Here is a 13498-nt window from a genome sequence, read left to right on the forward strand (position 1 = left end):
ATGCGCGGTGGATAGTTTGGCCAAGTAAATCCATGTGTGAATTATGGGCTTAAAACAGTTTAGAAAGAGAAAGAGAGGAGTCAACAACAAATAAGATAGGCTGACGACGTCAAAAGGACTGCCAGCTACAGGTCTTAGAATTCTACGAATATTTTTTTTCTTTCCATCATATCTGGCTTTCACCCTTCAAGGGTGTTTTTGGCCATCATTTAAAATTATGGAGAAATGAAAGGTGAATTTAAATACAAATTTTATTTAAATAGGCAAATTTCAAAATTATAAAGAGAATTGGAGTCGAGTTAAGACTTAGAAGAGATGAGATGTTGAATGGAGGGGAGGCAATTTTAGATAAGGCTTGATAGAAGAGAGGATATTTGTTTAGAGAGGGACAACCAAATAATATGTGATCTAAAGTTCCCACTTCTAGACCACGGAATGTACAATCTGGGGAGTCAAGGACGTGAATTTTAAAAAGGTGGGAAGGAACGGAACAATGTCCAATCCTCATTCAAATAAGTAAAGAAATTTCATTTTTAGAAAAATGAGGGAATTGCTGAAACCACGGTTTTGATGGAATAGTCCTTTGTATTGAGGCATAGCAGGCTCCCTTGGATTGAGTAGCAATTTGCCAATACTCTGCCCAAACATTGCGGGATCTATCTTTGATGATGGAAAAAATGTCAGATAGGGGAATGTGATTTACGAGGGTAACAACAGGGTTGGACGCTCCTTGTTTTGCCAAGGCATCACCAACATGTCCAGGAATCCAAATCAGATCAGAATCCAAAACTGGAGTTATTTTACGCAAAATTTCTGTACTTACTGTACTTCTCAATAATACTCATAAATTATTGAAGTAACACTTTGTTTCCACTTAATTACTACAAGAAACAACTATTTACGTCGGGGGAGATGTGTAAAAGACGGTAATGAAATAATCTTAATTAAAAAGATTGTTATTATCATTTTATCGTAAACGCATTTGATAGAAAATTATCATTTGTTCGTAAACTGTACATCTCTAAATAGTATAAAATAAAGTCGCTATCCGCATCTGTCTGTTTGTGCGCTTAGTTCTTCTAAAATACGCAACAGATTTTGATAGGATTTTCACTATCATTTAGAGAATTTATTTCGCAAGGTTTGTATATATAATAAATACATATTATATTTATAGAAAGTAGAGAAAAGTCGATGTTTTGTAATCAAGTTGTAAAAAAATATATTAACGCTGGCTAAACCTCGTGAGATACATCAAAATAATGTACTACGGAATTGTATATCTTAAAAAGGCATACAGAAAAGTCTGCGATGGTATATGTCTATCTCCTAAGGTTAACCCCCGAATACGATTAAGCTAAAATGATTACACGTAAATTATATCAAATCTATCGCTCGATTGGTTGTAAACAAACAAAAAAATATACGACCATTTTTGTTTCTCCGAGAAGCAGATCTCAGAAAAACAGGGTAGCTCAGTTTTTATATGGTAGAATATCATCTGGACTCGCTAGAGACTCACCATATGCAGTCCGTAGAGCACTTTGCTCATGGCCACGATGCGGTCTACCGTCTCGTCTATCTGCTTGGTCTTGTCGCCTTGATCCTGCCCACTAATAGCCACCTCCTTTTTGCTGCCCAGTTTGCTGTAGAGGTAATGCTGCCAGGACATCTCGTCCGCAGGGTCAATCTTGTCAGGTAAGGTCAGCTGCGTGCGAGCAAAGTCCACCACGTCGGTTTCTGTCACTTTCTGCAAGGAAATACAAAGTATTAATGACTGAGCGGGCAAACTCCGCCATCCGGACAAATCGGCAAATATTGCCAAGCACTAAAATAGAATTGGCCTTTATTTTTAATTCATTTCTGAAATACTGGGAAGACCCAAAACGCACCACGCACGCATCCACAAAACTGCATTATATCAAAAGGAAAAATAAATAACATTGCTTGAGTGTATCTCTTTTTGTAGTCACTACCTTGTCTTTATTACACACAATCTTCACTCAATCACCAAACAGAGACCTTGAGGTATCTGTCTTTGCAGTTATCTTTATCACACAACCTTCGATCAATCACCAAACAGAGACGGAGTCTTGCTTGCTTATACTGACCTTGAGGTATCTGTCTTTGCAATTGTCTTTATCACACAACCTTCACTCAATCACCAAACAGAGACGGAGTCTCCCTTGCTCATACTGACCTTGAGGTACTTGTCTTTGCAGTTGTCTTTATCACACAACCTTCGATCAATCACCAAACAGAGACGGAGTCTTGCTTGCTTATACTGACCTTGAGGTATCTGTCTTTGCAGTTGTCTTTATCACACAACCTTCACTCAATCACCAAACAGAGACGAAGTCTTGCTTGCTTATACTGACCATGAGGTATATGCCTTTGTAGTTACTTCCTTGTCTTTATCATACACAACCTTCAATTAATCACTAAATAGTGATGGAGTCTCGCTTGCTTATATTGACCTTGAGGTATCTGCCTTCAAAGTCACTTATTTGTATTTTTCACACACAACCTTCACTTAAAGATAAAGACGTGCTTGCTTGTACTAACCTTGAGGTATCTATCCTTGCAGTGCTGAACAAGTTCCTGCTCTCGGCCAGCGAAGAGATTCAACCCAACAGGCAGAAGTCTCTTCAGGCAAGCCACCATCAGCGAAGCGGCGACTTCCTTGTCTTTGTCACGCTTCTTGTCACGATTTTTCTTCTTCTTCTGGAGCAATGATAATAAAATATGAATTAATCAATCCATAGCATCAATCATTTATAAGAAAAATGTTCAACATATGCCCTAAAATTATTCAACAGTTGTTTCGCAATCACACATTCTTAACGTGAGAACTTATAGAGGCACATAAATATCACTTGAGTAAATATCCAGAAACACTTATTAAAAAAAACATACAATAAGGAACAACTACAGGGTTTTCCAATAAGAGGTGTTATTTTGATATTCAATCGTAAAAGATCAATGGTTTCGTTGCTTGTGTGGCACATAGCGCCGTCTTGTTGAAAGTAAACGTTGTACAGATTAATACCATCCAATTCAGGCCATAAAAAATCATTAATCATCTCTCGATAGCGCAATCCATTCACCGTAACTGTTGCTCCAGCCTCATTTTCAAAAAAGTAAGGTCCAATGACTCCGCCGGACCATAAACTGCACCAAACAGTCAGACGTTGAGAATAGAGAGGCTTTTCAACAATGACTCTTGGGTTTTCCGAGCCCCAGATGCAACAATTTTGCTTGTTGACGAAGCCACCGAGGTGGAAATGGGCCTCATCACTCAAGATGATTTGCATTTGATTCACTCAAGTGAATTTTAATAATTTCAATGCGTTGTTGAAGCGTGTATCGTTCCATTTTTACTAATGGCGTAGTTTCTACTTGTCAAATGTCAAAAAATGACAGCTTCAAAAGTAACATCTACCGAAATAGCGGGCTATTCAAAATAACACCTCTTATTGGAAAACTCTGTATTTCAATCCCAGGAGAAGCACCATAATGATTTTAATTAATATTTTGAAAATACGTAAAATGATGTTGGGAAGTAAGAGCTTCATAAATGCACGCACAGATGGCAGTGCATAGACCTTGCGTGGAAGTCCGCAAGATGGAGCCAGTGGCCAGTAGTCGCCAGAGCCAGTGGGAAGGATCTCAGAGAATCTCACTGGCCCAGATTCCAATTAGCAAGCTTCTAGTTAGGTCGACTATCGAGTCACCATTATAATACGTGGAGTATTAATAATCACTGATTAATCTAAAAGAACCACTTATTTATTAACTCCTTCCAAGACGAGTGGAGACCTGTTTGTACGAACACAACAAATACTAAAATGATATGTCAAATATTTAAGCTAATATAAGGAGGATAGTAATTTTAATTATTCTATAAAATTTTGTATGAAGCAATTGCGTGTACAAATGAAGGAGTCATCATATAAAAAAAAAAAATTGTATGGCACTGACATTAAAAATGAGGCTATCTCTAGAATCATAAGGTTGACCATTATATCCTTACACACAAATATACTACTATTTATTTGTTTTTTTTTTGACATAGTTCGTATTGTGGCGCAACTTGTGATTTTTTTTTTTAAATCCTAAGGTTGAAAAAAAAACTTTTTTATGTTAATGCTTAAATGCTTTACATAATTATGAGTATGCTTTGTCTAGTTTAAAATATTTTATTTACACTGCAAGCCTAAAAGCATTTAAGCATTAAAATGAATCATCAACATTAAAAAGTGTTCTTTTCAACTTTAAGGATTTAAAAAAAAAATCGCAAGTTGCGCCACAATACGAAGTATGTCAAAAAAATACAAATAAATAGTAGTATATCTGTGTGTAAGGATAGAATGGCCAACCTTATGATTCCAGAGATAGCCTCATTTTTAATGTCAGTGCCATACAAATTTTTCTTTAAAAAATGATAACTCCTTCATTTGTACACGCAATTGCTTCGTACGAAATTTTATAGCATAGTAATGATCAGCAGAATCCATTTCTAGCCAAAAAAATACCCTTGAAAATTCAAGTCTCTATGTCTATGAAAGGCGATTTTCAGCCTACTGTGCGCCGGTAGGATTCGAACCTAGCCTTCAACCAAATAGGAAGACCTTTATTTATACATATTGAGAACTGCTACAGATAATAAATTAAAATGACCATACCTTTCCGCCACCAGACGGGGCTCCATCAGAAATAACAGCTGTTCTTCTAGTGGCCGTTGGCATGATGAGCGTCTAGAAGAAATAACACAATTGTTAAAAAATATTTGACAGTGAGGTTAGTTTAGCCGAACGGTTGCTCGGCCTTTTTCTAACAAAACTTAAATTTGGATTTAAGGTCAAACAACCCAACCATACAGAATAATTTGTTTTTTAATGAAAGGTATTGCAAAAATCTAGTACGGATATATGCTACTTTATTTATGTGTGTTTCAAATTATAAAATATGGGCTAACTAACTAACCATCATGCCGTTCTCCGCAGGGGTAGGCAGAGAGGACGGACCGCCAAACAACTCGCTCTTGACACACACTTCTTGCCTCATTCACATTCATACATCGTCTCATTCATACTCTTCTATTATTCTGACTCTTGACATGGTCCGACTCGAGTATCTGATTCACTCGATCGTGCCATGTCTTCCTCGGGCGTCCCCGACTTCTGCTACCATTCGCATTTGCATCATATATCCTCCTTTCTTGGCTCATTCACTTTACATGCCCAAACCATCCATGCGTCCCTTTCTTAATCTTACTCATTACGCTTACATCAGCCTTGCACTCTTTGTGGATCTCCACATTTCTCACACGTTCATACATGGTTTTACCACACATACGCCTCAGGTATCTCATTTCAACAGCATTCAATCTACTTTCATCCTTTCTCTGCCAGCTCCATGCCTCACTTCTATACATCAGGGTAGGTACCAGCACTCCATTGTGGACTGCTAACTTCACTTCTTTGGACAATTTTTTGCTAGCGCCAACTGCTTTCAGTCCTCCATTAACGGAGTTGCCTGCATTTACTCTTCTTTCAATATCTCTGTCAGCCTTCCCATCTCTAGTAAACATACTTACTAAATACACAAACTCATTTTTGAAAAAAAAACCACAAGATTTTTCATAACAAGTTTGGAAATTATTTGTGACTTATTGGTAATCGTAAAAAAAATAACCTTGCCTTTTTTATTAAAGAAAAACAATGAAATATAAAATAAAAAACATGAATTATTAAAAAAACTCTTTTGATGGGTTTATATTTAATTTTCAAACGACCGATTTACGTTTGAACACAAATTTGAATATAAATTTAAAATTCCAAAAAACCCCCTTTTTTACAAAGTTTTATTTTTTAATTAATATTTTATTATATTTACATTGTAGGTTAAGATTATTTTTTTAATAATTATCATTAACTCACAAAAAATTGTCTAATTTGCCTCTAAAATTGTGGAAAATTGAATTATTTAATGGCGTATATTTTCTAATTTAAAACACTAATAAATAAATCAGCACATATCCTTACTAGATATTTGCTTTACTTTTTGATTAAAAAAAATGATTATTTCGTGAGTATTTTAGCCTCAAATAATGCTCTTTTGGCCTCAAATCATGCAACCATGCTAAATGGTCTAGTACTGAAAGGTACTTGGTACTTTTGTTTTTGTTAAAATTCGTATAGAAGGCACTGAGTTCTAGTTTTGTATTTTATTCTATGACTACAACATATAGATGGTTTTTGCATCGATTGATCAAACGATTATAGAGTTATCGATCATTACTCCATGGTGGGTACCAAGGTACAAGGAGCTGTGAGGTTTCGACAATCGGAGACATTTTTAGAACATAAGAAGGTGAGAACATTTAGAGGATCTTAGATCAGAGGTTCCCAAAGTGGTCTATATGGACCCCCGGGGGTCTATGTCAGCGAGAAAAAAATTTGGGGTTCCACGAGATACAAATGGGGGTACATAAGAGCGGACCCCCATTTACCTCAAGTCAACATTTAGGAGTTCCGTAAATGACACAATACACCTAACACAAATATAATTGACTGAGAAATTACTTATTTGATATTTGCATTTTTATATTTCGTAAAGTTGTTCATTGAGGTATATAAATGAGTCTATGTTCCCTTTCTCGTCAGAATTAATATATTCAAGCAAAACATTGCACATTGGAAGCTGCAAATTTTCCTAGTTCACCAACTTGTTTTTGAAAAACGTTCAGGGTAATAATGACGTTCAACATTTAAATTCAAACAGACTTCAAAACTAAGTTTGAGGACATTTTGACTATGGAAATGGAACGTTGAAGAATCGGAAAACATGTGACAAGAAGAAATGACCGGAATAAGCACGGACAAAGAACTTAAGGGGCAGTTCTGTGGGGCCAGCTACAGAAAGAAATTCCCGTTGCATATCCTGCTCCATTTTCATTTGGTGTAATACCTCACAAGGGCACCCCTGTCTGCACAATGCAAAGACAGAGCAATTATACCGCCACCCGGTTGTTGGGCAGGCAAGGGAAGGGAATATTTTTATTAAAAAAATAAATGATTATCACATGGGTCGTTAATAGTTTTAGGAAAATTCAATATTCGGCTGGCTGTCTACGGAAAAAAACAAATTTGATCTTGTTTATAGTAGTTCTAAATAAAGACACAGTGTTTTGTTGTGAAGAAGTAGTTATAATTTCAAGAACCCATTAACCACAATTACCAATATGGAGGATTGTTGACAATTCATCGATTGCTGAAGAAAGTAATATTTACAGCTTCTGCTGTCACATTTACTGGTCCAACTATTTATTTCCAGTTAGCATTCGGTTATTTTGTTGAACTCACCATGTTATCGATTTCGTTGGCAGAAATGAAGTTTTGTTCCTCCTTCAAGAAGTACTGACTCTTGGACCAGATATTGAAGATGTCAGCAACATAGTTGTAGAGCTCTTCGGCCTCTGGAAATTAAAAAGAAAACTTTATTTAACTGGTGCGATGAAAACAGACTACTTAAATATGTCAAATAGTAGAATTTGACAGCAAATCATTGGTTGAAAGAGAGAAATCTATTACAGACTGTGCATTTATACGCATTTATGCAATAGTTTTCACAGATATTTAGAAGGAGGCAGCGCAACACGGCATAATACCCCAAAAATAAAGCACTATAATACAGTGCCGTATTCCAAATTCTGATGAAATTCAGCTCTTACCTGAAACATTGTTCCTCAACCAGTGGTTTCTCTGAAGATCCACGTACTTGATGAGTAAAGGGTAGAATGAATAGATATCTCTCACCAGGAGTTGCCAATCTTCTTGTATTTGGGATTCCACTTGAGAAGTATCGTCTGTTGAAGACTGAAATTAAAATAATCATGTTAATTGGATGGCTAAAAGCAGTTCAGCTGCGAATATTTTCAGGTTAGCTGGCGCTGTGAATATATCGCTACAAACTATTGGGGTTTATCATCAGAACATACGGTTTAATGATCCTGACGCAGTGTTACCCATATTTGCTAGTGGTGTATGGACATATACGCACAAAACTAAATATATAAATATGCTGGAACTCCAAAAAAAAACCTCAGGTATGCTTATATGTGGACGCATGGAACTTATCTGAAGTTCATGCACTATGTGGACTTACTTGAGGCAACAAATAGATTTAGCCTAGAGTCCAGACATCAAGCAAATCTTACAATACTTACAAAGTTTTAATATAATGCATAAATCTATTAATTAACACATTCTTTGAGGGGAAACGAGAAAACTCGTCATACACCTTTTTACAGTAAGACGCGGGAGACGAGTTTACTCGTTGCGCAAAGCGGTAAGGAACGGGATACTTGTAAACAAGGGGTTCTAAATGGGTGCGGGGTCATGTGTTTTCTATTGTCGGCGGTACCCGATCTATCTACCTGTCAATACAATGAGTTTGAAATAAAAAAAATAAAATCGTTGTCGCGTAAGTTCCGCTCACAAACAACGCAGTGAAACGCGGTACATGTGCAAGTTTTGCAATGTGCCCCTACCTACATAAAGGAAAGTGTTTTGAACGCTATCACACATTGAAGCACTATTAGGTTATAGTTTTTTTTTATATGTATTGAAAATTTCTAAATAATCTTGTAATTTTGTATGAATATATTTCGATATGTTATTTCGATTGTAAAATACTATTTTTTCTATGATTCCCAAGAAAGTAGAAAGTTTTGTTCATAAAAAAAGGAATTATACATACATTGCTAAGTAAATAAATAGAGACATTTTTTTAAAGTAAAATGCTGAAAGTTTCATCGAAAAATATCAAATAGATCATAAGATATGAATATTTTGCGAAAAGTCTAAATTTGGCGATAAAATTTAAAAAAAATACCTGCGCTTCGCCCCCAATTTGGCAGTAAAATGCCCGACCATATAGTGTTAATAGACTCTTGGAATGCAATGTTTCAGTGGTAGTCATCACCACAACTTGTTCAAGATACTACTTCTAGCACAGCATACCATTAAAAGATTTGTTTGAGCAAATGATGGGCTTTGTTCTATGCACTGTAATGAATTTTAGAGATATCTGGATTCTCATAATTTTATTCAATTCCTTAGTAAGGAATAGACTTTAAAGTTGGTCGGCAATTTGGAGTCCACACCAGGCAAAATAATTATTTTTAATTATGTTGGAGAGAATTCAGAAGAAATTTCTCTACATGTATGGCTACTACCCCTGGATCTATCCTACCGACTTTCTTTTGGGTATACTCGTAATGAACCATCTACGCTTCAGAAGAGATGTGCGCATTGCTAAAAATTTCTTCAGAGTGATTCGTGGATGGTTTAAAAAAACTCAGCTATCATGGAGAGTATTCATTTCTATGTTCCCGATGGTTATCTCCGTCACTGACAGCATAGACCAACGATACTCAACCTGCGGCCCGCCGAGCTATTTTGTGCGGCCCTCCATACATTTAATATCAGGAACATGATTTACGAAATCTGGCATTCTATATCACGTTCATTTGAGATTAATTGCGACTTTGACGTACAGACGTTGAAATTCGAAGAGGATAGTATAAGTATAATAATACAAGTTCTCCTCCGTTCTTCGTTGCGGACGTGTTTTAACCGCTCCGGTTTGTTTGATCCTTTCAGAAGGTTTCCCTTGCTAAGAGATCGCTGAAAATTGTTCAGCATCCGTGTTTTATATAGTGCTTACCTTCTTATTTCACGAAATGTGCGTAACTTCTACCGTTTAGCCGGAATTTGCAATTATTATAGCATTTTAAACCGATTAATTTTTAAAAGTGAAGCTAGAACGAAGATTTCTCAATGCAGTCGAAGATTTTATACCTGACTCAAGTGTCAAGTGGTGTTGGGAATTACGGGACCTTTTCAACCGAGGATGTCTGCATGGAGGACAGATAAGCCATATTTTGTTTAAAGTTTTTGTCTTTGTTTTTATTTTCTGTTTTTGTTTATGTATTTTGTTACAGATGACACTCATAAACTTCACTTTGACTTTGGTTCAAGATTTTGCTTATGATAGCCTGCGATAAGCGAGCCCTAAGGGTCTGAGACAGAGGTGTGAAATCGTCGGATCACGACAATAGAAAGAATGTATTGGAGCCAGGAAGGAGTCTGAAAGGGTCGAGAGGATGCACTAGGTGGCATGAAAGGCTGGGAGGTGACTGGAGAGACTAAGGTAAACTAGGATGAGGTGATTTTGCACAGCGGTGCTGCCAAGGTCTGTTATCTATGTGAGGATATTGTGTCGGCGCTCTTTATTGGCAGCAGACACATGTCAGCGCTATATTAGCGGCGGACACATGCCTGAACGGATGACGAGCCTCGTGCTGGCACAGTTGGTGGACGGGGTAGTCTCTCTCCCTGCAGCAGCTGGTACAGTTCCTTCGCTACCTAGGACTCTTGCAGCAGAGTCTCCATCTTCTGTCTTCGTCGAGCGTCACAGCGGTGCTGCCAAGGTTTGTTGTCTATGTGAGGATGTTGTGTCAGCGCTCTTTATTGGCAGCAGATACATGTCAGCGCTATATTGGCGGCAGACACATGCCTGAACGGATGACGAACCTCGTGCTGGCACAGTTGGTCTAAATAACAAATGTAGATCCTAGGAAATAAATTGTACAGCGCCCTTGAGGTGATTTTTCACAAAAACGGCGCTATACAAATTATCCAATTATTATTATTATTATTATTATACTATCTATATAATATAATATTCTATAAGAGTGTTGCTACTACACACCATAACTGCACACGCTAGATCTATCTCTAAAAAACAAAAAATTGACAGACAAATATGCGCGCAAATAATTTTGCCCGTGGCAACACATAAAATTTTGACAGTTCTAAAGTTAAATGGTTACCAGTGTTACTACCAACGAAGAATATAATATGATATAATATTTTTCGCGGCCGGAAATTTGAAAATGGAATTCCGTAGCTACCCCTCCCCCCCCCCATGGATTTCGAAAAATTGTTGTTGGGAATTACATATGATGTTTTTGGGGAATTATTATGTTTTACAGAAATTCTCTAACAACCCCCCCCCCCATGGATTTCGAATAGTAAAAGGGGGAATCAAGCTCACACCGTTGGCAACACTGACCAGTATAGTGTTGCGGCCCGCGTAGCTTTACAAACATATGAATGTGGCCCGCAGAAGAAAAAGGTTGAGTATCACTGGCATAGACTGTTCTATCTACTAGCCTGCAGGAAAAACATGCTGATGGTAATGCAGATGCGGAGAACACTCTTGAACAGAATCAATTTGGAATGGACATCTTTAGCATCAATGTATTGTTGATACTCACTGTTTATATTTATGTAATAGCTGTACCTCGCAACGCGTTGCTGTAGCTAAGTCTGTCTGTGCAAATCAATGACTAAAGAAAATACCTTATGCAGATAGAGAAACAATAGCTTGTGTTGCTTTTACGTCCAGCGGATGGCGCTGTTTTTCATAAAAAGTATGTTTGTCCAACAGATGGCGCTGTTTTTCATCAAAATCATGTTAGTCAAATAGATGGCGCTCTTTTTCATAAATAAGCATGTTTGTCCAACAGATGGCGCTGTTTTTCATCAAAAACATGTTAGTCAAATAGATGGCGCTGTTTTTCATAAATAAGCATGTTTGTCCAACAGATGGCGCTGTTTTTCATAAATAAGCATGTTTGTTCAACAGATGGCGCTGTTTTTATAAAAAGCATGTTTGTCCAACAGATGGCGCTGTTTTTCATCATAATCATGTTAGTCAAATAGATGGCGCTCTTTTTCATAAAAAGGCATGTTTGTCACAGATGACATCTATATAACATAAGTATATAAAAACATACTCATATTCGAATGCAACATTGTGTCAAAATTTCAAACAATTGGTGAAGAACTTTCAGAGATTTGAGATTTTGAACAAACGAACATTTACATTTTTAAAATAATAAATGAATGAATTGAACTTAATCTGCATTTGGTGATGATATCTCGGAGTTGAACTGTAGATCGATAAATAACTTCTCGTTCAATAAATAAAGAAAAAAATTAAAAAATGACTCACCTTGATGAATCCCCTGAGACTCTCTTCCTTGTGGAACATGTTCTCTGTCCTTCGACGCACCCGTTCCACCAGCGGCAGGAAGGGATCTCTCAGCAACTCCTCGCCACTGTTGATGATGATCTGCTGGGTGTAGGCGGCCACACGGGTCATCCAGGGGGCGCTCTCATTGCCGATGTTCTTCTTGATGAGTTTCAGCACGTTGCGCAGAAGCTGGTTCATGTGGTCGGCTGTCACCATAGTCACATGGTTGCTGCGGACAAACACCATAAAATAAACATCATTATTAATGACTCTAATACATTCTGTACAAAATGGTGCCTAGGCATAGTGTCTAATATGATTGCCCGCAGATTTTGCAAATGCAGCAATACCGTTAAAAAAATACTGTTCAACGCATTCTGTACTGGCCTGTATACGTGTGAGACATGGTGTCACTACCGAACTTGCTCGATGGAACGACTCCGAATTCAATATAATGACGCCTGTGGAATCATATTTGGATACCGAAGATACAGCAGCGCAATGTTCACGGAACTAGGACTGAATGGATTTGCCGGCCTGATGAGACACCGGGTCACTGGAGCCAGGATGCGGCTAATGGCCCCCGCCAACACGTTGGTGACCGCAGCCTACCAGCACCAAGCGACACTCCTGAGTGAGCGCTGGGCCCAAACGCACTCAAGACCACACTCTGCATAGTTGTCCTTATTTGTTAATTTATTATATCTATTATACAAAAATGTATATGGGACGTGTGGGATTGCACTCACCTCCCCACATTATGGAATAAAATTATTATTATTATTAATATCAAGTCAAGACAGGAACAAGGTTTCGAAGGAGTTAATGACTTCTGCTACATCAATACAAAAAAATACTGACAAAAATCACTAAGCTTACATAAAAAAATTCAAGGTGAATAACGCTTATAGATAATTGTTTCGGTTACTGTCTTCATGTGCCAGCGAAATCTTCGCCATCAGGTAAACTAGATCTCCGGTTCAAAAACACGTCCAACAAGCAACTTAGAATTTCAGACAAATATTTTACATTTGAATATTTCGAAATTTCCCTATATTACTTAAGGCGATGCACTACATCATGTAATATTTTAAATTGAGCCGCTATCAATAACAACCCTTACGTAGATGGCGATAAGGTTTAAATTCCCTCTTAACACCATCCGCCTGTTTTGATTTATGCAAGAAAAAAACATGGCCAAAAAGTGCATTTTATTTTATTTTGTGGATGTTCAGGCATAAATATTTAATTTTTTTTCGATCATTTTATAAATAACTTAATTTGTCACATTATACAATAAAATCATAACCGAAAATGTGTTCGTAAGTAGGAGATTTTGAACTTTAAAGCAGTTTTCATAGGCCTTTACTTTATTTTTTTCTGGGCTTAT

At 37.2% G+C, this 13498-nt stretch overlaps 1 protein-coding gene across 15 annotated transcripts in view; it reads right to left on the reverse strand.

The window, feature by feature from the left end:
* Positions 1-13498, reverse strand: part of RyR (Ryanodine receptor) — a 298251-nt gene that overhangs the window by 47128 nt on the left and 237625 nt on the right. For all 15 annotated transcript variants that reach the window (XM_089649715.1, XM_089649711.1, XM_089649709.1 and 12 more), the window contains 6 exons: positions 12088-12337; positions 7736-7880; positions 7368-7480; positions 4686-4757; positions 2566-2724; positions 1523-1750 (listed from right to left, as the gene is read on the reverse strand). In XM_089649715.1, coding sequence (XP_089505841.1) covers positions 1523-1750; positions 2566-2724; positions 4686-4757; positions 7368-7480; positions 7736-7880; positions 12088-12337 — 967 coding nt within the window. The remainder of the gene's footprint in view (positions 1-1522; positions 1751-2565; positions 2725-4685; positions 4758-7367; positions 7481-7735; positions 7881-12087; positions 12338-13498) is intronic.

This window comes from Hesperophylax consimilis, chromosome 30 (assembly GCF_061612785.1).
Source record: "Hesperophylax consimilis isolate HC1 chromosome 30, BYU_Hcon_1.0, whole genome shotgun sequence".
Lineage (NCBI taxonomy): Eukaryota > Metazoa > Arthropoda > Insecta > Trichoptera > Limnephilidae > Hesperophylax > Hesperophylax consimilis.